This window comes from Pipra filicauda, unplaced genomic scaffold, assembly GCF_003945595.2.
Source record: "Pipra filicauda isolate LSUMZ 115617 unplaced genomic scaffold, ASM394559v2 scaffold81_size6448238_pilon, whole genome shotgun sequence".
Classification (NCBI taxonomy): domain Eukaryota; kingdom Metazoa; phylum Chordata; class Aves; order Passeriformes; family Pipridae; genus Pipra; species Pipra filicauda.
Window position 1 is genome coordinate 5,146,739 of NW_024104998.1, and position 24,408 is coordinate 5,171,146.

Below are 24,408 nucleotides of genomic sequence, written 5' to 3' on the forward strand. Positions count from 1 at the left end.
CTTGCCACCATTTGCCTTTGGGATAACAGGTTTTATTAATTCTCTTTAAGTTGGACAGGTGCCTTTGATGTAGCTGATTAAAGCTGATTTAAACCAAGTACTTGTATAATTTAATGGACATCCACAAAGTGAATCAGTAGATCATGCTTTTCCCTTAGTACTAATTATTAGAAGAGAGCAACCCATTGCCTCCTTTTTTATCTGTAAAACTTAAAACTTCTAGCCAGCTGAGGTGTAGTGAACTTGCTTAAGGCCTTGAAGTGGGAAATTTAGCTTCTCTGTGTGGAAAAGATTACTTCTCTCAGGGATTCTTTTTTTAAAAGGCTATTTCTTTGCATTAACACATGAAGCAGATGGAGTCTAAAAGTTGGAGTCTGAATGTTCCTTGGTTGTGAATACGAGCAAAGTCTTAAAGTGGCTTCTGTTTGAAATAATTTGCTAGCTGGGTTGTAGTATTTAAAATTATTGGAGGGGATCTTTAATAGTCTTAAATACTTTACGTCTGTATAGAAAAAATAAGTAAAAGTAGCCATAGAATAGAGAAATCTAACCATATGAGCTTGAAAAAAACCAAAACCTTTTCTTAATTTTTTTTAGTATTTAAATGCCTTCAGTTATTGCTTCTAAGTTGAAAAAGTAAAGACATTTTGAAAATGTAAATAACATTTTTGAAAAGTAAATTAAAAAAACCCCAACCTATCTGTTGAATAACCATAGAACAACTAGTAGGATGCATAGTAGTGTTTCAGAAATTTTTGAGCAAAGTTTTGTTGTTGTGAGGAATTGGAGCTTCCATTTGCTATAGCTCCCCTTATGTGTCTGTGATTGGACTCATCTCTTCCTCTGCAATGGTTGGGGACAAGTTGGCTGATTCAGACCAATTGAGATTCTGTTTTGGTAGACCTAAGTCCCTGTTGCACTGAGGATTCGAATGAAGATGAGAGTGGTAAAGGGTATAACACATGGTTACATAAAACCTTTTGCAATGCTGTTAATGTTATATTTTACATAGTTGTGTTAATGCCTGATTAGAGGAGCTTTCTCCATACAGAATGTTAGTCTTGAAAATTGAGGATTTTAAGTACCTTGATAGCAGTTCAGAGATCCTTCACGACAAATTTCGTATGTGCTCCTGTTTGCCCTTCCTGCCCCAAATTGCTGAAGATGCTGTTTCACATCAAATACGACTAGTCAGTAAAAATTTACATTGTTTCGTTTGTGCACTCTCTTAGGAGGGCCATCTCTGCCTGTTAAGTCTTAGTGTTGTTGAAGGTCCTGTTGTCCAGCAAATGACAGGCTGTAGCGAGTTCAGCACAGGCTCTTTGGATGAGAACGATGTGCTTTGAGTACAATGCCTTTTAGAAAATGTTGGTGAAAAGAATGGAGAGGATATGCCACAACAGGTAAGTGCAGTGCAACAACAAACTGTGTTATTTCTTCTTTCTAATGGGTTTACTTAGGACAAAGAAGCTAAACAGAAAGGAAAAGGTTGCATAGTTTAACTTTTGCTTGGTCTCTTTTCCCTTTCCTACTGTTCTTTGGACTTTGAGTGACAGAAGGGTTTGATGCTGTACAGAGCTACTGGGTTTAGAATCAGCTGAAAGAGAACAACCATGCAGAGTGCTGTGTGTTTCTTTTCAATAAAGAATTGCTGTCCTGAGGGTGGTAGAGCAGCTAATAGAAAGAATCTGGTTAATACTGGTTCAGTTAATTGACATAATTCTGATATTGTAGCATACAATAGGAATAATGTGAGCTGTATTTTATTTGCTTTTAATGCATCTATTTGCGAAGAAAAGGATATGCATTACTGTCTGGTTAATCTTTCATTTCTCTACTAAAATATTTCTGTGATGCTACTTTTATAAGTTTAGATGTTAAGTAAGCATGATGTGCTTTCCCCTTACAGACCTGCAGCAGGCCTTTTGTTAGTGCTGCCATAGCATTTAATTTACAATGATCAGTTCCTCACCTGATACATTTTGGATGGTAATAGATTTCATATGCATCTTTTAACTCTTTCCGTGCATTCCATGCATGTCCAATGAACATGGTGTTGAATTGTATTTTTAAAAGGAATGTTGAAAAAGTCTGGAAGACTTAATTCCAGAACTTAAAGATGTTTAAAGTAACAGTACTGACTGATTTGAGATTTCTGATTTTCTGACTGTGTTATCTGTGACCTAACTTGTACCTACTGTAGGACACGTACAGGCTTGTTTACCATGTAGCGTAGCAATAGCTCTCAGCTGCTAATACACTGTGTGTTGCTTTTATGTTGATGTGATGGTGGGAGAAGTGATGATAAACTTCATTTGAGGTTAGCATCGGGTTAAATACCTGTGTTGACTATTACAGGTACTAGCTTATTACATCTAGACAAAATGGATTTAATCTTGAACTGGCATGAACCCTTAAATGTTGTGACAAGCAGTGCTATTTTATTTTTTTTCTCACCCAAATTTGTTCCTGAAAGAAAAGGTATTATTTTCGTTAAGGAATCATTCCTTTGTTGTCGTGGGTTTTTGGTTTCCGCTGGGCAGAACAAACAAAAAAGCTGCAGAGAAAATTTCTGTATGCTTGGCCAGTTCATGGCCCAGATCTAACCTGTGGGAAGATCCTGTGTAGGTCCCATATAATTTTAGTTGCTTCTAACATGTCTGTCTATGTGCAGGGCTTTCAAGTGGCAGATGCTGCAACCCTTGTGTGCACTGAGCACGATGTAGAAGTGCCTGGAAACCACCCATCTCTGTATAGCTTCAAAACACAAGACAGTCTTGCTACCAAGGGTATGACAGACAAGTGTACTGATGGTTCTTGCTATAATGGCTTCCTTGAGTGTCATTCAAGGAAAAGGCCTACCTCACCTCTTCTCCAAAATGTACATATTTTACAGTCCTCAGTTTACAACTGGGGCATCCACAGCATTCAGCTGCTTACTAATAATAGATTTGAGCTGCTGTATAAGCCCCCTTCTGCATCTTAGCAGGGGATAATCTTTCTGTAACCTTCAGATATGCTTCCTGTTTTCGTGAGGTAAACTCTCCTGTTCTACAGCAGAAATGGCTTAATGATGCTGTTCTCGACCACAAATTGTAACAAGGCAATATAGCTCAATTGATGAGCAGAACTTCATTGATGATACGCAGAATAAATAATTGGAGCTCTATAGATATGATATGCCCCACTAGAACACACACAAGATTTAGACTAGCTCTGAGACTTAGAAGCACTCTAGCACTTCACTGTGTGGTGCTTGGCCAATGGCAAAAGTTTATCTCCAAATCTTGTCTCACTGACAAGCCTCAGTCCTAGCACAGTGTGGGTATCCCTGCCAGATTGGCTCTTGGATTGTCAGACAGGGAAGCTTCCTTAACACTGACTCTGAACTTTTGTTCGAAGACGGCAATTTGAAACCCTCACTCTGTTTCATATGAAAGTCGCTCCTTCTAGATAGACTTTAAAAAACCCCCACCCCTTTCTTGTTAAAGGGAAGAGGGTATTTTCCCATCCTTTTGACGCTGATAAAATCAAGTGTCTGCTGTATTTCTCTGCTTCCTGACAGCTGAAGGAAAGCTCGGTCATGGGAAGCAAATGACCGGCGGGATGGATTGCTCTGTGTTACGCGGGGTGCGAAGAGGAGCAGCGTTAGCAGCGCTGCTGTGGGCGGGAGAGAGTGAGAGGTTCACAGAATCAAGGTATTCTGACTTTGCCCTGCACAGGACACCCCAAGAGTCACAACGCGTGCCCAAGAGCGTTGTCCAAACGCTTCTCGAACTCTGTCAGGTTTGGTGCTGTGACCTCTTCCCTGGGACACCTGTTCCAGTGCCCAACCAAGGCATTTAATTGTCCTCCTGGTGCGTTTGGGGCTCTTTGCGGGACGCGGTAGCAGCCGCGCCGCCCCGCCCCGCCCCTGCTCTCGGCGTGCCGCAGCACTGCCTGGCTGCCGCGGCCGGCGCTCGACGCTCGCTGCCTGGCGCCGCCGCCGCCCGGGCCGCCGCCGCCATGGCCACGGAGGACGAGATCATCCGCATCGCCAAGAAGATGGACAAAATGGTGCAGAAGAAGAACGCGGTGAGCGCCGGGACGGGACGGGGCGGGAGGCGAATCGGCGGCGGCGCCGCGGGCCCCGGCGTGACCCCGGTCAGCCCCGCGCTCCCTGCTCCCAGCGGGCCCGGGCCTTTCGCGCTCCCGCCGCCGCTTCTCCCCTCGCTGCCAGGCGGCCTCGGCGCCTCCTTCCGCCCCGCGGGGCTGCGGCGGCTCCCCCGCCCCGCCGGCGCAGGAGGGGGGCCCTCGGCCCGGCAGCCGGCCCCGCTTCCCGGCGGAGCGGCCCCGCCGCCCCAGCCCCGGCGCCTTCAGCGGAGGCGGTTCCCGCCCGGGCCCCCGCCGTGAGCGGCTGCGGAGGGCTGCGGAGGGCTGCTCCCTTCGCTCCCTATTCACTAGAATCGCGGCGTTGGCCTCGCTTGGGGGTTTGTGGGAAGCCCAGTCCCCTCGAGGAGAATGCTGCAGTGGTGGTCCCCTGTGGGTCGGTGCTGTCACTTTCAGGCGCGAAAGCTGGAGTTTTATGTGGGATGTGCCAACTAAGACGTGAATGAAGAACCCGAACCCTGCTGCGGCAGGGCGGCCAGAGTCGTGTGGGTAAACTTCAGAAGCAGATGGGGAGTGTGAGCCTCTTTCTTTCTTTTTTTCTCTAACCTGAAACACTTTAATTCTGTTTATTAATCAGGAGAATAACTTGTACCCGAGAATAGAAGTAGAATATCATTAGGCAGAATTCAGTTAGCTTAACTCAATTATTATGTGTGCCCTTCATACAGAACTTACTTAGGTAACATATGTTTATACTATTTCTATAAATCCATCAAAGTAAGTAAAATCAGGGTGTACAACAGCCAAATAACTGATTATGGTTACATAAAATAGCATGTAAGTAAATTGTAAACTCTGTTTACTACTTCTATATTGGGTGGGCACGTTGTTATTCTCTGGAAATTTGTGTGTTTGTGATTATTCTTCCTGTGATTTCTCTGTGACCTGGGAGGGTTAGGAGTTTGGATAAAATTCCTAGCAGCAGCTGGGGACGTGTATCTACGCTCTAGTATGTGTAACTTAATTAACTTTCAATCCTCAGTGGAGGGTGCAGTGACTTCGCTGGGGTCAGTGTAGGTCTGATGTGGCTGAACACAGCGTGCACAGCTGGGCCTGGCTGGAGCCAGTGCTGGGCCTTGATTTTCACCTCTGTCCCAGGAGCAAGAGTGTGAGTAGTACCAGAGAGCGCTGTACGTTTTTACTGTGTCGGAATAGAGCTCATTTGCTCCAGCTCCTTCCTGCACACAAGTAACAACTCTGTTGTTAGTTTGACACTGTCTCAAACCTTCTGAAGCCGAGGGCTTGAGCTGCTGATGTGGCCAGGAGTCGAGATCTGACAGTTTGTCCAAAATACATGTGTGTACAATGATAAAACCCCTTAGTTTTTATCCCTGGCCAACCCCTTAGGAAGGAGAGGATGTACATCGGTATTTAACACAGGAGATATCTCTGTGTTTTCCTTACTAGTCTTTGTCATTTATAAGATACCTTCTTTAATTACACATTCTTTAATTGCACAATGTGATTTCCTACCTAGTTCCGCACTGCAGATAAAATACTATCTTTAGCAAACTTATTAAAGTGATTTCCATGAAGAGGTACTTTATTGTCTCACAAAGAAGAAGAAGAATTGAGAAACTCATTCTTACACAAGTACCCACTGGATAATGATGCCCTTGACAACCTCTTGTATTCCTTTCTCCATTTTACTCATCAAGAACAGGTATTTGGGCTGTTTCTCTGAATGACAATGATTTGACAAAACCCATTAATAGTAGAAAAAAAAAAAGCATTGATACTTTTTCACTCTGAAGTTGTCAAGACTCAGGTGGCAAGAGATGCTTCATGTCTCATACAAAAGGTGACTCTGTGGCTTGTGGCAGAGCACTCCTTGGCATTCCTTTTGATGAGTGGAAAAGGCAGGTCATGCAGACACCCTTTCTGAGTCAGACTCTCGGGGATTGACTAAGGATTTAATTGTAGCTGTGCAGATTTCATAACTATTTTAGTAAAGTGATATATGCAGTTGTTTTGTTTTGAAGGGGTAAATAGTAATGTGATAGAATATTTAATGCACTGTGAGATACATATTTCTGCTGTTGCTTCAAATGGAAATAGATATTAGTCCTCCTTCAGAATATCTGCAGTTGGATTAAAAGCTGCAGTGTCTTCCTCACAGCTTTTGTTGTACATCAGTATACTTTTCTTTCATTAAGCTGTTGTAATGAATAGATGTGAGAAATAAGGCTGCACCCGTGGATTAAAAAAAATCAAGAATGGTTGACAAGAGAATATAAAATTGTCCATGTTATTGTTTACTCCCTTAAGTAGAACAGAATTATAACTGGATAGCTCTGCTGTCTTCAAAAATGCACTCCATTGTCTGTTACCTGAAGCACAGCTTTAAAATGCGAATATAGACCACCATTCTGTGGTGTTATGATCTGATCAACTGAGAGAAGCTGAGAGGAGTAATCTGCTAAATCTGCATGAAGCTGACTTCTGTTAATTTAAGTAACAAGGTAAACAGGAAGCCAGCCAACCTGGTGCTATGGGGTGTTGCCTTTCACTGTCTATAAATTTATAGAAATGCCTTTAAAGAAAAATTTATAATAATGGTCTTAATGGTTGGTTTTTTTTATAAACAGAGAAGTCCTACATTAGAAAAAAAAGGACTTGCAAGTTGTACTGTGCAACTTCCACTTTGGTTCTGAGAAAAAGAGGGGGTTTGACTTCTATGCTATGAAAAGGGGTTATCAAAAACTGTTTAGTTGGTGTCAGTTTAAATTCCATTTAAATTTAATTTTAAAGTATCTAATTCTTGGTGCACAGTATAATTGATTAGAGAAGTGTGAAGGCTTGGAAAGTATTAGTTCATTAGAAATTTTGGTAATTTTCTACAGAAACTAATATAAAATATAGGTAATATCTGTTAACTTGTTTTTGGTGTTGTTTGTTTGTTTATTAACCTCCTATGTATCAAGTTCCTAGTCTTGAAAAATGTTTACTCTGGGAGTAATAAAATTGTTTTGACATGTACAATTGGAAAGGGGTATAATAGAGGCAAAGAAATTTTGACTAGATTGTATTTCTAAGATGAGATGAAGAGTGTGCTGCTTTGCATTATAGTGTCACTCATGCTGAAGTTGCAGACTACAATAACCCGTGTTTATTGAAGTTACTGTTTACAGTTTGCTAGTAACTTAATTGGTTGAGAGGTGTTATCAGATTATTTTTGAAAACAGCACATTGACTTCTGTCATTAGTTTTGTTTCAGCTAAGAAAATTTCCTTGAATTTAATTTTGTTTTGTAGCAGTGAAGGTAATTAACTTGCTTTACTTGAATCTAGGTTTGCAGAAAAGAAACCAAGTTTATGGCTGTTTAGAGAAAGAAAGGGTTTAGTATGCTAACTCAGTTTAGCACCTGAAACAGCATGACATTTCTCAGTCTTGCATCATTGCAGCTAAAATTCTGTGGTTAAAACTGGAGAAATTTTGCATATCATGAATAAAAGTTAAATAAGGCTTTTTGCTAGCTTAGCAAAATAGTAAAACTTTAATTTTATAAGTGAATTGAATTTGTATAAGGTGGTATTTAGTGAAATGTTTGATTTTGGAGGCTTGAGTCAGAACTGTTTAAAAACAGAGGTTGTAGCAGACAGTTGAAGGTGTCCAAACCTGTGTTTCTTTTGCTGTGACACAGATGTTCTACCTTCATCTTTCTCAACCTCTTGGTGGTTATTTGTGTTATTTGTTGTGCTATCTTTAGTGGTTAAATTGGAAGACTTGCAGTTGCAGCAGAACATTACATGTTTTCTTGCACCAGGTGACATATTAGAAGTTGATTAGGGAGAATTTGAAAATAAAGGCAAGCAAAATGCAAAGCAAAATAGGATTAGTTGAGACAGAGGTAAGGAAAGAAAAAGGCATCAAATTCCAAAGAATTGCAAGGTGGAAATTTAGTGGGATTTATTTCCAAATCTCATGAATTAAAAAAAAAAAAGTGGGAAGGCAATGAACTGGGCCTAAGTAGAATGGCCTCTTAGATGCAAAGGCATCTTCTTGCTCTTCGTAACTCACAGGCTCAGCAGCACATGCACTTGAATTCAACAACCAAATCATCTCAGCCTTTAGGAGGTTTCTATTGTCTGACAACCATGTGCACGATACGAAGTGGATGGTGCAGAGCTTTGCTGAAGCAGAGGTGGTTAGGTGGTAGGGAAGGTTGTAGAGGTTAAAGAGAATTATGGATCTCACATTTATGAAACCTTTTTTTTTTAAGTAAGGCCAACATTGCTAAGGAATGAATTGTTAGAGTAGATGCGTATAGACTTTGTTAATACCTAATGTACAGTTTCTGAATTGACTCATCTGTCTAGAAAGTTGCTGCTTACACAGAAGTTAGTTAGGACCTTTCCTTATAGTCTTAGCAAGGGAAAAAGAAAATCTCGTGATATATGGCTTTACCACACCGCTGCAGAGCTTCTCAACTCATTCTTGTGCTAAAACAGATGTGGTTGTTCTGAACTGAAAATTGCTCCTGTCGTCTGGATTGTTTCTGATGCTGTTAAGTGAAGTACCCTTGAGGATGTGTGTTGGTTGGTAATTGACAGAATGCTTTGACTGATATTTTAGTGACTTGAGATAAAACTTCCCTTGTCTTTGAGTCAATACTTGGATTTCCAAGTTAAGGCCCCTTAAAGCTTAGAGTTTGTAAAGCAGAACTTTCCTTGTCCTGGAGTTGTTCTGTGGATAAATAGAGAACTGGGAGTTTGAATCCAATCTGCAACCCTGAAGACAGATAAGAGTATATTGTTGGCATTATATTTGACGTTTCTGATTGCTACTAGATTGACCTTTTTATCTCCTTTCTTTTTTTCAGGCTGGAGCTCTTGATTTATTGAAGGAGCTTAAGAATATTCCCATGACCCTTGAGTTGTTACAGGTATGATTTTCTTATTGCTGTTATGTTTCAAATACTCCATAGTGATGAAGGTGGAGCCAGCAAATTTGAAAGAGGGTTGCGCTATTAAAGTAGATTTCTAGGTAGAAAGTCCTTGGAAGTATCAGTTTTGTTACATAGTAAAGTAGTCTGAATTCACCATAATTTAGGACACTTAAGTGTTTTCTTCCACTAGGAAGCTCTTAAAACTTATCCTTCTGTATAAGTTCAAAGTAGTGAATTTTGTCATGGAAAAGGGGAAGAGCTGCTTATGAGTTTACCTTCCACCGAATCTTACGTTCTTGCTCTAACACATATGTGATGTGTTTCCTTCCTCCTGAAGGAGAATGCACCTGATTATAGCTCATACCATCTTTTCTTATGTAGTTAGTTCTGGTTTTGGATTGTAAGTGAGGAGAAACATAGTTCATACCTTCAGGCAAGTCGTATTTGACACTCTACCCCCCAACTCTGAGTACTGTATTTCTTAAGGTAATTATACTCCTCCTTCTCTTTTATTCTCCTGGGCTGAAGTGATGGTGTGGTACAATCTCTCCCTGTTGCATGCATGTTCTCGCTAATGTTGCTTATATCTGCATCTCTAGCACAGTATTTAATATACTACTTATAAATTCTTTCAAAAAATACACTGGTTAAACTTTATTTGCCTGTCAAGTTTCAGAGTTTGTCACATAATTCATCAATTAACAGCTTTTGTTCCAAAGTAACAAGATATTCCCTATCTGTGACAATTTTCAAATGATAGAGGTAAATCTAAGACTTAATTTGCTGTGGTAGCCTCTTTTAAATTGGAGGAGACTGAAAAATAACTTTTTTCTAGGTGACAGTTAATGGTCAGAGGTACAGAATTAGCCATAAAGTTTAAATCTTAAAAGTATCAGTAGCAAGGACATTCTTGATTCATGCATCCTTAGTAATAACTTAGTAGGTTATTGAAAGTTCTGTTTGTGACAGAAAATAGGAATTTTAAAGTGCATGAATGAGCATGGCTGATAGAACTGAGACCATCTTCCTTGTGTTCAACCTCCTTCCTTAAAAAAAAAACAAACTCAGAACTCCGCAGAAAAAATGCCCCGCACAGAACAAGAACAAAACCCAGAAAAATCTTCTGTTAACCTTGTTCTTTGAAGTTTCTTTGTCCTGGTCTTAATGCAAAGTATTTGTGTAATAATGGGGCTTTTTGCCTTTGAAATGAAAAATCTCTGTGCTAGTGCTCTGACAATTCTGTCAATGCTTCTGTGCAAACCTGTTCTTCTTAGTGTGAAGAAGATTGAAGGAGAAGCTTTACATAGAACACCAGAACAATTTTATCTGAGAACCATGAGGATCTGAAGAATATACACATATATAACTTATTCTTTTATTAGTTATAATAAAAACATTAGTAAAATTATCAACAGAGGAGGACTCTTAATCTTGCAAGACAAACTAAACTGTCTGCCTTTTAGAGTACTTGTGTGACCCTGACTTAATTTATATAGGGCTGCATATTAGTATTGTCCAATTTTCTATCCTACTTGAAAGAAACTTATTTATTCCCCTCCATATTACAGGTACCTGTTTTTAGTGTGAAATAATATCTGCAGTAAAAGACTGGTTTTAATCTGTGTTAGAGCAGCACCATACAAGTTTGTAAAGAAGATATCTCCATGTTACAGTAGGTCTAAAGGGATAAAGTATTTTAGCATAGTGTGTTGACTGTGCTAGGACTTAGCTAGGAAGTTATTCTTAAACATCTACTGCTGTATTCAAAACAGTTCCACTGCATAAGATTGCATTTAGCAACATGTTTAGACTCAAATTGACGTTATCTTTCTTGAGAGTTCTATAAATATGTAATGTCTGATGTAAACTTTCTACATTGGCCTCCCAAATTTGCTTAAGCAGTGGAGGACATGGAGCAAGAGTTGAAATACAAAGTAATGCAAAGTAATACCCATTGCTCTGGTAGTGGATCATTAGTGTGCTCGTGTCAGGAAGGGTGATGATCATGAGAAAGTGGGAGCACTTACTGCACTCTGTGTAGATTGAAGTATCTATTGATGTGTGTGAATTGATGAAATGCAGGACACAAGTGAAAAGCATACTTCCACACCCAGTTTTAAGCAGTTTTGAAAGCTGGCTACATTGAGAAAAGCACTGCTAGCAGATGTGATAGTTTTGTTATTCCTTTGTAATAAGAGAAGCAATGATTTTTCATGTAACATGACTGCTGCTTCAGTCTGAATTGGTGAGTCCTCTGAACAGTATACAAGTATGTGGAAGATGCATATCAGTAGTCTGGACTTGTGCTCATGTCTTGTGTCTTTCTTGCTAGATTTCTTTTCACAGAAAGCTGAAGTGATTATAGACAATAATACAACTGTGTGATATCTAACAAGTTTTATGTAAGCAAGCTGATCCTTGCTCAGCTAGGCAGGGAGCCAGTAGCCTTTCCTCACACGTGATTTATCCAGCAGTCTGAATTGCAAAGCTGTTTAGCAGCCACACAGTATTAAAGGCATCGTGTCTCTCGTGCTAATTGTGGCCAGTGTGCAGCTAAACAGCGAGTGAGACAGACAGGCTTTATTTTAACAAACAGGTTTAACTGGAAATTACACACACGTATGCAGAACTAGACTGTGATGTACAGTCCTTGTCAACGGCTTCGTGCCAGTTCACTGGCAAGCTGGGAGACCTGGGAACCTGGAGGTGGCTGTTCTTCAGCATTTGATTTGGCTCTGCTTTGTCTGAGAGCTCACCAATTCTCTGTCCTCACCAATTCTCTATCCTCATACTCTCACGGTTTAAAGTTGGTAACACCTCTGCTTGCTTCAGTGGTTGCTTTTCTTCCCCTGCTATGTTCCTCATTTGTTCTGGTTTAGAAAAGACTTGCTGCCATCATATGCTTTGGTTTGGCTTCAGTTGTAGGTTACTTCTGCTCACTGTTGCTCATATCCACTGAAGGCTGCTTGGCCTACAGCTCGAATGCTTCAGGGGTGAAAACATCTTTGCCCATCTTATGCCATATTTGCCTGTCTTTAATCTGAAAGCAGATGAAAAGTACTCTAGAATTTGCAGTGGGGCAGAATGAAAATACTGGAGTTTTTCACTTTAAAATCACTTCAAAATCACTTCATTTTTAAAGTTTTTCACTTTAAAAATGGCCCTCACAAGAACAACTCCATAGACAAAAAGGCTGAGGAAATTTCAAATGCTGTCTGCTGGTTTGTCATTAAAACACAGCCATTTTGAGAATATAAAACTGATCTTTTGCAATTACCTGTGTTAGCGTGCAAATAAATTAGCAGATCATTCCTTCCCCTCTCTTCAGGCAGGCCAGATCAAGTGCTGCAGAAAAGCAAACAAATGAGCTGTTTTTATGTGCTGCCTTAAGAAAGCTGGCAGTTTAAATGGTTACCATAATCTATCTCTCTTGTGTGATCAAAATAATAAATTAATTTATCCAGTTAGTTTTGAGTTTTACTTGAGTTTTTGGGTTTTACTTACCTAAGTAAGTCTGTAAGACTTACAGACTTACTGTAAGTAAGTGTTTTCTCTTTGCTGATGAGCGTAGGCTGTGGTTATGCCCAGATATCTATCAATGGAGGGTTGGGGTTTTTTTGTGGATGCATTTTTCTCATTCAAATATGATACTTTATGGATTTTCAAGGACATGTTATTCTTTATTGTCTGAACATAATGTTGAGATTCAGTTTCAAAATTTCAAGAGAATTGACCAGTACTGTTAGTCTGAGTGAGCAGAGTCAGTCCATCTTGAAACACTTTGGTTACAGGTGAGTAACCATCTGTTTTCTTTAATCCAAACTGCATGTTTAGAGCTGATGCTCAAACCTGAGGTTATTTGATGTGTTTTCTTGGCTGAAATAGCTACTGACTATTTCAGTATGTTTCCAATCATTTAGCACATTCATGGTGCCTCAAAAAGTGTTGTGTGGGTTGTAAGAAGTAATTTACAGGAACAAATCATTTCCATTTTTAGCGAGCCACAAAGATTTAAATTTTCCTTTAAAGGAGAAGGAAATTCATGATGAACTATTGCAAAAGTAAGTAGAATAATTTATATTTAGTGAGTTCTGTCAATGGTAATGCAACAAAACTGATCATCTTAAGAACGATTAATTTAGTCATTGGTCAAAATATGAAATGGTAATAAAATCCTCGTTTGTATTGTTAAATACTTTTCTCCTCTTCTGAAGCTAAAAGTGTGGAAATTTTCTACTTGTTACATGAACATGTCAGTCATAACTCTTCTAAAATGTTGCTGTTGAGCTTAATTTATGTCTTAAAAGGCGTGGATTGTAAATTACTCCTCTGTTCTCTCTATAGGTGGCAGTAGTGGCAAAGGCTTAAAGCTGTCTTGGCCTTTTCAGAGAGAGAGAGGCTGGGTCATTCTTTAACAGAGAGTTCTGTTACTATCTAAAGGCAGAACTTTTTGTGCTAAAGGTTTTAAAGAATCTCAGTATTGCCAAAATTTTTAGGAAACTAAACTGTGCTCACTTCCAGCTGGTATTACAACTTCTTCCACAGCCACTACTAAATGGGAATTCTAAGACTATGATGCTAGTGAAGCAGTTAGCAAGCTTCTGATCATAACAAAATAAAAATACAGTCCTTTACCCTCCTGCCAACCCCCTCCCTCGACTCCTGTGATGGAGACAAATGGTAATACTGTTGTGTTTCTTTTTGCAATGTCTGTTGCAAATAAGTCTGTTAAAATAAGTTATATAAAGGCTTGTAGCATTTCATCCTGTTAATCTTAAAATAAAAAAATCACAAAAGCAAAGAAGAAAAGATACTTTTAAAAAAACGTGCTCAAGTACAGCTTTATATATGTTTACTTGTTAAATGATCTTCATGTCACTTTCTGTGGTGTATATTTCTATTTATTTTGCAGTCTACCAGAATTGGAATGTCAGTGAATGCAATACGCAAGCAAAGCACAGATGAAGAGGTTACATCTTTAGCAAAATCTCTTATCAAGTCTTGGAAGAAACTGTTAGGTATGGTGAAACAAACTTCCCTGCTCCTGCATGTTTTGACTGTATGTAGTCTTGATGCACATCTTTGACACTGCCTTGCTAGAGATATATTTGTGCTCCTGTCTAAGTGCTGAAACTTTCTGTGCTGATGTAACTGGTTTTTACTGTTTGACTGTCACCAGTGCATTACGGTGAGAGTGTATTCAGAGAAGCAGTTAATATATTTTATTGAGGCTGGCAAGCAGTAGGAAATCAGCTTCTCTGATGTGATTCATATCTGAAGTCTTGTTGCCTGCAGTTGAGCTGGAGTGACTGTGCTGCTGCACTAGGCGCTAACAAACCTGTTCTTTACTATTTCCTGTGTCAAATATAACGAGTACTCTGAAGAACTAGTGCAAAATCTCATAGGAGAGTGTGGAGGCTTTGAAGTTTGGTTATGAAGTGATTTGTGATGAGAAAAAGAACAACATAAAAATGATGTTAAAAATGTGTTAGAACTTACAGGTAGTGAGAAATAGGTCTGCATTTTTTAAAAACCATAATTTTAAACAGCTTACTAATTAGAGAGTTAATACTTTTTGTTTAATTTCCCTTAAAACAATTAATGCAGTTAACGAAACCCTTCTGTTAGATTTTATTCAAGGGTACTACTTGGTAGTACTTAATGTATTTGAAAACATGCAAATCTCAAACTCTATCCAGATATTTTTGTTCATATACTGTGCTGCACTCTATTTTGTTTCTTTGTATCTAAGTCTAGGTAAAACAAGATTTAGGAAACTTAAAATTTTTAAATAGAAAATAACTTATGTTACGATTTAAATATTTACCATTCTGTCTTGAAGAATATGCCAAATACCAGGACTTGTTAGTGTCCCCTGCCATTTGAACTCAGCCTCGTTTTTATCAATTATGAAGTGTTTTATCAGGTACTTTATTCCTGATGATATGGGTCATTCCTGAATGAATGACCCATTCCTGAATGACCCATATTGTAAATTATGTAGAAAATACTCTGCCTGTAAAAATGGACAATTTGTCACAACTTTCAACTTTTATATTCTAGTAAGGAGCAACAGCCTCTACAGCAAACTTTTTTCAGCCTACCTTAAAAAAAGTTAGATAATACTAATTACGTTAGTTTTAGTATTTAAATTTAGGTAATACTAGACATACAGATAAAATATCTTTAAAATCATAATGACTTTTATTATAAAATGCATGCTTTATAGGATCTGATCAGATTTAACTGGTAAATAGTGAAAATAATATACTTTTTATTTTTAAATTTCCATTTAAAACTTGAAGTCCAACTTTATTATATCAGTGCATAAAAGTGATAAGATATATAAGTGGAGAAATGGACTTGCATATTAACTTGAGTTACTCTAAAAACTTCTAAAAGTAGCAGCTAGATTGAGTGATCTAGCTCTCAAGTTATTAATCGAAGTTTAAAAACAACCCAAATCCCTATCAATGTTTTGTAGTTTTTACTTTTTTTTTTTCCTCTGGAGTTCAAAGTTTTGATACTGCAGCTTAGTTTAGGGAACAAAGTAGAGGAGATATTCTCTTTTCCAACAGAATACTCAGCTTTTGAGAGTGTGCTCGGATGCTGCTCTTTTTGGGGAGTAGGGGACTTTACCTGGTTATTGCTGTCCTTCGACCAAAGAATTTGCTGCTTATTTGTTGAGACAGTAAAAATAGTAGTCTCATTTTTTTAACACTTGAGTATCTTCAGTCAGTCAAATTTGTCTTAATATATTGTTAGTTAAAGCTGACTGATGTTTAAAGTGTTCAAATGCTCTGAAACATGGGGAGTGTTACTCCTGCCTGAGGACCAGAGGGTGTTCATACTCCGGAGCAAGAATGTGGTGTCTGATGGTCACGACAGGTCAATCTGGGTTCAGGCTGCTGCTGAAAGGGGTGGTCTGGCTTCCTTTCTGCACAGGTGCCTCCTGTGCTACAACTAGTGCTCAAGTGCCTGTCCAGGAGACCACGGCTGGTAACTGACCAGTTGGAAACTAATTGGTTTGTTTAATATTTCAGGCTTAAATTTCAACTACCTTTTTTTTTTTTTTTTTGGTCCAGCCTGTTTGCAGTTACTGTTTCCTGCACAGGAATTGCATCAGTAACTGGGGCAAGGGGGACTTTTCCCTTTTATAACTGGCTAGATTCAGGTTGTTTTAACACAGCTGGGAGACTCTATGCAAGAGCTGAAGTCAGACGTGTGAGGAACTGGAAAGCAAATAACAAATATTTGGCATTAATCAGAACTGAATAGGTCTTGAGGCAGTGGGTCTGACCTTTGTTCATGCACTAATTTTTGCTACAGGACAGATATTGTTGTGTGTACGTTATCATGCCAGGTCTAGTTTAGTCATGGTAGTGTGCTTATTACATAAAACCAAATTATTCCTGAAAATACAGCATTCAAAACTTAAATAGCTAAATTCTCCTTGGTTGTAACATAGACCTGTAATAAAGCATAGTAGGACAAATGTTTCACTGTTGTATCACTGCTCAGTTATTCATTAGAACTTAAACTCTCATAACTGTGAAAGGTGGGCTATAAGTATGGGTGGGAATCTTACGAAGTACTCTTATTCTGTTTTATCATTAGTTTTGACTTTCTCGGAAGAATACGAAATACCGTATGTTGAGCTGCTTGAGAAATCAGTTTCGATTATGCTGTTTATAGTGCATGTAAAATGGTGTGGATCAAAGATGGCAACAGAAGCGGACAGCTGTTAATCGTACCGAGCATTGTACTCAGAGGTCTGAAGTCTTTGTGAGTTATTTTTATAAATGACATTTTGAATTTAGGCAAGAATTGTTTACTGTTCTGGCTGCATGTACTGTTTCAGTTCAGTGCTATCAGAATTCAGTTTTTAAGAGTGCATGGGAAACATGAGAGGAAATCAAAGTGAGTTGTGAATCACCAGATCTTTATGACTTGACTAGAGCCTTGACAGGTTAGCAGTGGTTGTTCAGGGGGGTTGGGAGCTGCGCAGCACAGGGTTGGCGAGCATTGTCTGAAGTGACTCACTGGCTGAGCCACAGTGCAAGGGTGCTCTCAGATATTGTCCTAAGAACGTTAAACCACGCGGCCAGGGTGGTCACAATTTGCATAAGGAACCAAATTCGACTCTCAGAATAAGATACTGTTCAGTTAGAACACGGGATTTGCAAATACTGATTGTTATGCCAAGTAGCTGAGTTTACAGAGTATGCCACGCAGAAAATGAATCCATGCATGCTCATTTAGGTTGTGAGAAGTGTTTCTTTATATTAAAAAAGCAACAAAAATTCCTTAAGGAATTTAACCTCCATCACTTGGTGAACTGTAAGAGTATACAGTGAAAAAGAATGCCCAGACCTGTAAGTAAACTCACCTGCAGGAACTTTGTGTACCGAATAAAAATGTAGAATCATTGGACAATAATCTTAACATTAAGTGATCATCTGTTATCAGTATTGAAAACTAAAGGTGAGGCCACAAACATTTTGAAATGCCTATTTCAAAGAAGGACATGCCTGACTAATTTTATTTTAAAAGAATGTTTAAGTGTTAATAACACCAGCCAGGCTTCACAGAAGTGTTTTACTCAGATTACTTTGTTCATAATATCCTTTGTTATTTTGCACCTGGGTTTGATTCTACTCGAGCAAGCAGGTGCAGTCTAGGACTATCTTACAGGTTAATGCTGTCTTTAGGTGAAGTTGTTCAAGGACATCTAGAAACCTACTGGCTTTGATAAAAAAAAGTTACTGACAAAACAAGATTTTAAATTAGAGTCTAATAGTGTTTAAGACTATTGTTTACTATTGATAAGAGGAGTACATGTTTTTATAAGACATCAAGTTGAATCAAGTGCAAAAATAATTTCAGTAGTTTCATTTTCATATCAAGTGTGAGATGTGGAAATCAACTCCTGTCAAATATATATTTGGAACTGTTCCATGTACTGTTAGTAGATCTGTTATTTTTTAGGATTATCAGTGGTGAGATAATAACACATGATGCAAATTACATTGTGCTATATAAGTGAAAAACTTATATAGTGCAGAAGTCCATATGTCATCCTCCTCTGTAACTGATAATAAAAAAAAATCTTTAAAAATAGCAAACAAGTAATGATTTTGTTCTTTATTCATAGTTCTTAGTTATTCTTCCCCACAAAACTACAACTAGGAAGAAAGTTTACTGATCTTACCTTTATGTCTTACTATATCTTGTAGAGGAATTGCTGACCAGTATAGCTGCTTGTGCATCTCAAGATTATTTTGGTCAGAGTCTGGAAAATGGAGCCTAAATAATTATTAAATATGAGGGTCATTGTTAAATTAATTATGTCATCTGATACATGTTCTCATGTCTCTTTCCTTTAACCTACTTAATTTGATTATTCAGAAAACTTTCTGAGTTCTGGTGGTGATTCCTGAATCAGTAACATACAGTATCTCACTAGATTAAATTCTCACGTGCTTTCAGAGAATAAATAGCCACCTTTCATTAAGGAAAAATTTCTGGAAAAATTGTTACTTTAAAATTTTTCTTAATTTAAAGTTAGATTTAGGAATAAATAACATTACATCTTTATATTTTCTAATTTTTTTCTTGTTACTAGCAAGTGTCTAGTGTTGGCTTGTAAAATAGCTAGAAAAATCTAGGATGAAGCTGTTAACCACTTCTAACATTCAGTTTAATTATGTTACCTGGCTGTATAATATTATATTAAAATTTCTGTTTTGGTAACAAAATCCACTATCATGTCATGTTTGACCCTGGAGAGATTATTTCACCAGAGAAACTAGGAGTATCTTTCAAAGTAGTTACAGGTACAAGATAGAAACTGCATTGCAGTCATCAGACTTTGATAGTCTTATTCTGATAGCTAATAGGAAATTCATATTATTACTGTGCTCTTTGTATTTTAAAGAATTGTTAATATAAATTAGCTTCTCTTACAAAAAACAAAGCTTTAAGATTTTTTTATGGCTTGCTAAAACTGTGAAGTTACAGTTTTCAATCCTAAAATCGGTGACAATTTCAGTTTTTTGTCTGAAAAAAATTATTTCAAAGTTTGAATAGGTATAGAGTTGAGAAAAGGAACTGTGCCTCTTTAAAGCAGCTTGTAATTTATAAATATTTATAAATATTTAGGATATTCTATGGACTTCCTGAGGTGAATCATGTATTGGAATTTTTAAGGATGTTTCACAGAAGGGCCATTTTTTTCCATGTTACTTTGTTAGAATTTCTGTGTTTTGTAATTCCCGTTAGCTGTCATTCTTCCTTTCCATTAGAGTCTGGCCACTGAATGTAAAATAAGTTAATTAGTAGGGACTTTTAATTTGTTAAGGGCATTTCTTTCCTTTCCCCAGAGGATAGCTGAAATGCTGTCTAGTAGGCTCTTAATTGCATTCTGTTCTTTTGTCGATACAGTATCTCAATAAAATAAGATATTCTTATTAATGTGTGAGTTTAAGAATAAATCCAGCATGACAGAGCATCTCCTGTCCTTGGTGCTTTCCAATTTATGATTCATATGATTCATTAGGATAACAATATTATCCTAAACAGTTAGGATAATATTGTTAACTTTATTTTCAGATTTCTTAAACTGGATTTAACAAAAATATCTGTTAACTCTAAGTGATTAAATGAATTACAGTTTTGGAGACATACTTACTGAAGATGGTCCAGTTGTCTCAGCTGCTGAAGAAGCTTGGCCTTGGTTTAAGACATGCTTGCACAGCCTGATCTGCAGGTGTAGGAGGAGCTGTGCTTTTACCTCTTGCATTATCTTGGTGCCTCATACACACCCTGCCCTCCGTTGGGGCAGGTGTTGGTATTGGCAGGTGTTCTCAGGGGCCTACCTTGTTTGATGAAATGGTGCTGGGTTAAATGGAAGTGTTTGATAGATGAAAACGGGACGCCAGCTATACCACAGTGGTGCGTATGATGCAAAAGAAGCAGGACATACATAGGTCAGCTCTGAATTTGACTACTTGTGAGCCAGAAAAAAATATGGAGGTGAACGGGCTGAAGCAGAGGTACCTATTTGATCTATTCGTTTGTCTTAAAACCTCTGACAAAGATGATCATGTGCTTTAAAGGTTGTGAAGGTAAATGAGATTGTATGTGTATTTAGAAGATTTTAAAAATCATATATCACGTAAGCATTTGTTGCAATAGAGAGCAGTCATGTGAGTATGCATGTTAAAGATGGGACTTGTTTTCTTCTAGTATTGTGCACTTCAACTGTCATAGCGAAGTCCTGGTGTGATCCATGTTTATGGCTTCATTTGCTTTCTTAGTGAAATTATTTTTTTATAAGTATTAGTTAATAAATTGATACCTTTATTAGGAATTTTTTTAATAACATCTTTAGCTTGTTAAAGACAATCAATCCAAGTGCGTCATCTACTGTGTTTAATTTTCCTTTTTTCCTTAAATGGAGAAATTTATCAAGGATTGAATTCAGTGTTACAAACAGTGGGTGAGCTCTTGAAGGCTGGGGAAATATTCTGAAGAAGGAGCTTTGTGTGTTTTGCTGGTTCCCATACTATGTTGTAAAAACCATCTCTTTTTAGGTGCAGCTGGAGATGGGATAGTAAATGGGTGCCTCATCTCTGATCTCCTTTTATGATGATGATTCTTTAGCAAAGTGATATTTGATTGGGTAAATTCCCTAACTCAAAAAGTTAAGGAAAGTATCGAAATCATGTTCAGTTTAGTGTTCCTATTTAAAAACCAGTACAGAAATGTTCTACGCTAGGAAAATGAAAAAAAAAGCTCAGTTGTTTGAATGAGAGACTTGAATTTGTGTGTTGTGTTATCACCAAGTTCTTCTGAGAAATGTGGGAATGGGGTTCTTCTGGAAATAAGGATACTTTTAGATGCTTAAACGAGAATTTGCATGCCTAGTTCAGGACATCTTTATGGGCAAGACTGAGCCTTAACAGATTTCCTTCCTTTTCTTGATCTGTTTTTAATTCTTTTTAAAGTTTGTAATATATGCTTATTGCAATAACACAGTCTATGAATTTAGAAGTGTAATTCTGGCTCTATAAGGGCTTGGAAAGAAGACTTCACAAAATCTGTCAGTGAGTGCTGCCAATCTCACTAGGCTTTCTCTGTAGGCAGTGGAGAACCAGCCTTTATAGAGAGCAAATCAAAGCAGGAGCTCAATTTAGCCACTCTGAAATCTTCTTTACAATAAAAGGGTGTTTGTGTTCTTGCTATGCTAGACTTAAATGTTGTGATTACCCTTCACAAAGACTTATGTCTTTATTCTTTATAAAATCATGGTGAAACACAGCCTGTATGGGAAAGCCAAATTCAAATATATTTAAATACTGAGGCAAATAATTTAAGAACTATCACAGAAAATACTGTCTGTGTGTCTGGAAAACTCCTTCAAAAATAGGAAAATGATCTTTATATTTGGCAACCCTGCTAGCTTTCGCAATATAGTTAAAAAGAATGGCAAGTATTTACTCCAGAGACTTGATGCAATAACTAAGAAGTTACTGTCTACCTACTGCAGCAGTGTTGGCAAAAATAAATCATAGAAGACTAAGTTTTCATCATGTCTTCACTGCCAGTTTAAGCAGATGCCGGACTTGACTCGAAGAATCTGAAGTGTTGTCATATTTTCAGTTTGCGGGGTTGGGAGGGTGTTGGAGAGTGGAAGGCTGTACTGTGAGAGAGGGTCGAAGCAGAGAGTGGGAGCTCATAGCATTTCCAGCTGGTTCAGGAGAAATTGTGAAAGGTATTTTACCACTGCTTAAAATTGGTTACTGTTTCTGGGTAGAAGAGAGTTTCTTGTGTTTTGTATTTCCAGATGGACCTTCAACTGATAAAGAATCTGAAGAAAAGAAAAAGGAGCCTGCATCTTCCTCTCAAAACAGCCCTGAAGCCAGAGAAGAAAGGTGCTTAATTCTTTGTGATTGTTCAAATAATCTCACTAAGTATAAATTAGTGTTAAAGTATTTGGTCCAAATTTGTCGTATTAGAGACAGCTACCATGTTCTTTTCTGAAAGACATTAAGTTTTCTACAAAAAAGGGTGTGTTGGTAGAGGAATAAATTGTGCTGCTGTTGACATGAAAAAAAAAAAGAAAACTGTAAGTCAAGATATGGCCAAATGAGTTTACTGTTTATTCCATCTGTCAAATGCTCCGTCCTCTCAGTACTAGCACTGAGCTTTGAGATCTGTAAAACAACTTTCAGTCTCAGCTTTGTGGTGGTTGCATGTGCTGGACGTTTAGAATACTTACTTTGTCTGTTAGCTTTTATGTTTAATAAACAATCTGCACTTCTTTTGGTAAACACAAAATATGTTATCATAAAAAGGAGACCATATTAATGTCACTGCAGGAGAGCTAAAGAACATTTACAAAAGAGTATTTGCAAGCTCGTGTCTTCTATACACTTCAGGTTTTAGTGAATCTGTTTTCAGCAGCCATTTTCAGATTGAAATTTAGCTTCTAACTATATGTCCAGATGGAAGCTGAAAACTTAGTTTACAGTTTGCAAAACTACATCAGTTGGGGAGGAAAGGGGTTGTGACCATGGTACCCCTTCAATACAGTAAACAGATTGAGCGCAATGCATTTGCTGCGGAGTGGATGTTGGTGCGATGTATCTTCACTGTTTTTTAAAGTTCCGTGGGAGGAAAAAAAAAGATTTCATGTTAATGTAAAGAACTGAGAATTAAAGCTTGTTTGCCACATAATGGAATGAAATACCTGCTGTGACTATTGTGTGGAATACCCTGGTGAATAGTCTAAAGACACTTTATAGATTATATTGACTCCAGAGCCATAAATAGCTTTTAAAAGGTGGCCTGTGTTCTTATTTTGGAATACCATCAAATGGATATAACAAAAGACCTGTGTTTTGCCCAGAAACAAAGTCATTTGAGGAAGGGAAAAAACATTAAAATAGTTTTCTTTTTGCCTTTTTTTAGCAGTTCAAGTAGCAATTCCAGCAGCAGGAAGGAGGAGGGTAGTGCTCCTTCAAATTCTTTCATCCCTTCTTTTCCCCGAGCTCCAAGCACTTCAGACTCTGTACGAGTGAAATGTAGAGAAATGCTCTCTGCAGCTCTCAGAACAGGAGGTGAGCTTTGTAGAATATGTTTTCAGGTTTATCTGTTTTCTTCTATTTCTGTCTTTCCCACTCTAATTTTCTCCTCCCCCGTAGGGTAGAATAAACCCTTTTTGTATCTGTTCGTTTGTGTATATCTGTAGGCCAGTTCTACCAGTTGCAAGTAGTGAGTAACCTTGGCAGCATGGAAATGTATCAAAATACATTTTTGTTGCTGGTAACATGGGACATTTTGTGGCTCAGTTCATCTGATAACTTTCCGACAGGGCAACTTCTTTTCAGGAAGGTTTTTGCCTCCTTTAATGCCTTATTTAAATATTTTTGCAGAAGCCACTATTTTTTTTGTAACTCAGTCTTTTTGACTGAGAGAGTGCCACTGTATACATGACTGCCTTTCTTAAACTAGACGTCCTAGGGACCTTCAGATTTTGGTTTTTGAACGCTGCCTTTCTGTATTAATTTATTCTTGATGTTTCATTGAGATACTTGGAATAAGAGAGTCTTGTATTGCTCTTCATGCCTTTTGGGCATCTGTAAATTCCTTGACTGTTTTGGTTTGAGTTTTTTTTTCACCTCTCATGTACACTTGAGTGTCTTTACACTGACAAATTGAACGATATACTAGATAAGGAACAAACTGAAAGCTGGACTTCTCAGAATTACCTAATTTTTTTCTAGTGGGTCATGCTCTTCTACCAAACTTATGACTCAGCTCCTGTTTCTCTCTTCTTTGGGTGTAACTTGACCCAGTGTAAATAGGCTTCTGAATCATCCATGTTTACCCCTTTCACTCTTTTATTCTTTCTTTTAATTTGTATGAATTCAGATACAGACAACAATGAAAGCTGATTAAATACCATGAATTTGTGGTCCTCTGGATATGTGGGTCATAGACTTCTAAAGCAATTTATGACCAGAAAGTTGCATGTAGCATCTTAGTATTTATAATTCTGTGTATTCTTAATTTTAGCTAGTTTTCCAAGAACCCTTTTTGATGTGTTGCTTTGTACAGCACATATAAACTGATGATCCATGGTCAAAAAATAAGGTTATTTTCTGGTTTTATGGCCTTCGGCATGAGATCTAAGGAGAAATGGTGTTTGAATTGCTCATTGAAGTACACCCATGTTGAAATGAGGGTAAAACACTGTATCTAATTTGCCCTTCAGCTATCATGGAAAGGCAGCTGTCTTTGTGAGTAAAGAGTTTTGGTCAGAAACAGTAAACAATTATCTTCAGAAATTGTAGTTCAAGTGTTGC

The 24,408-nt window shown here is 37.9% G+C and overlaps 1 protein-coding gene across 4 annotated transcripts in view; it reads left to right on the top strand.

The window, feature by feature from the left end:
• Positions 1-1,376: 1,376 nt before the first annotated feature.
• Positions 1,377-24,408, top strand: part of TCEA1 (transcription elongation factor A1) — a 28,995-nt gene continuing 5,963 nt past the window's right edge. The window contains exons 1-5 of one of the 4 annotated variants that reach the window (XM_039390442.1): positions 1,377-1,403; positions 8,972-9,034; positions 13,950-14,055; positions 21,885-21,972; positions 23,012-23,160. In XM_039390442.1, coding sequence (XP_039246376.1) covers positions 1,392-1,403; positions 8,972-9,034; positions 13,950-14,055; positions 21,885-21,972; positions 23,012-23,160 — 418 coding nt within the window. In that variant the 5' untranslated portion in view covers positions 1,377-1,391. Of the gene's footprint in view, positions 1,404-3,958; positions 4,075-8,971; positions 9,035-13,949; positions 14,056-16,659; positions 16,810-21,884; positions 21,973-23,011; positions 23,161-24,408 lie in introns of those variants that run through there. The other 3 variants (XM_027728129.2, XM_027728130.2, XM_027728132.2) reach the window with 3 other exon arrangements.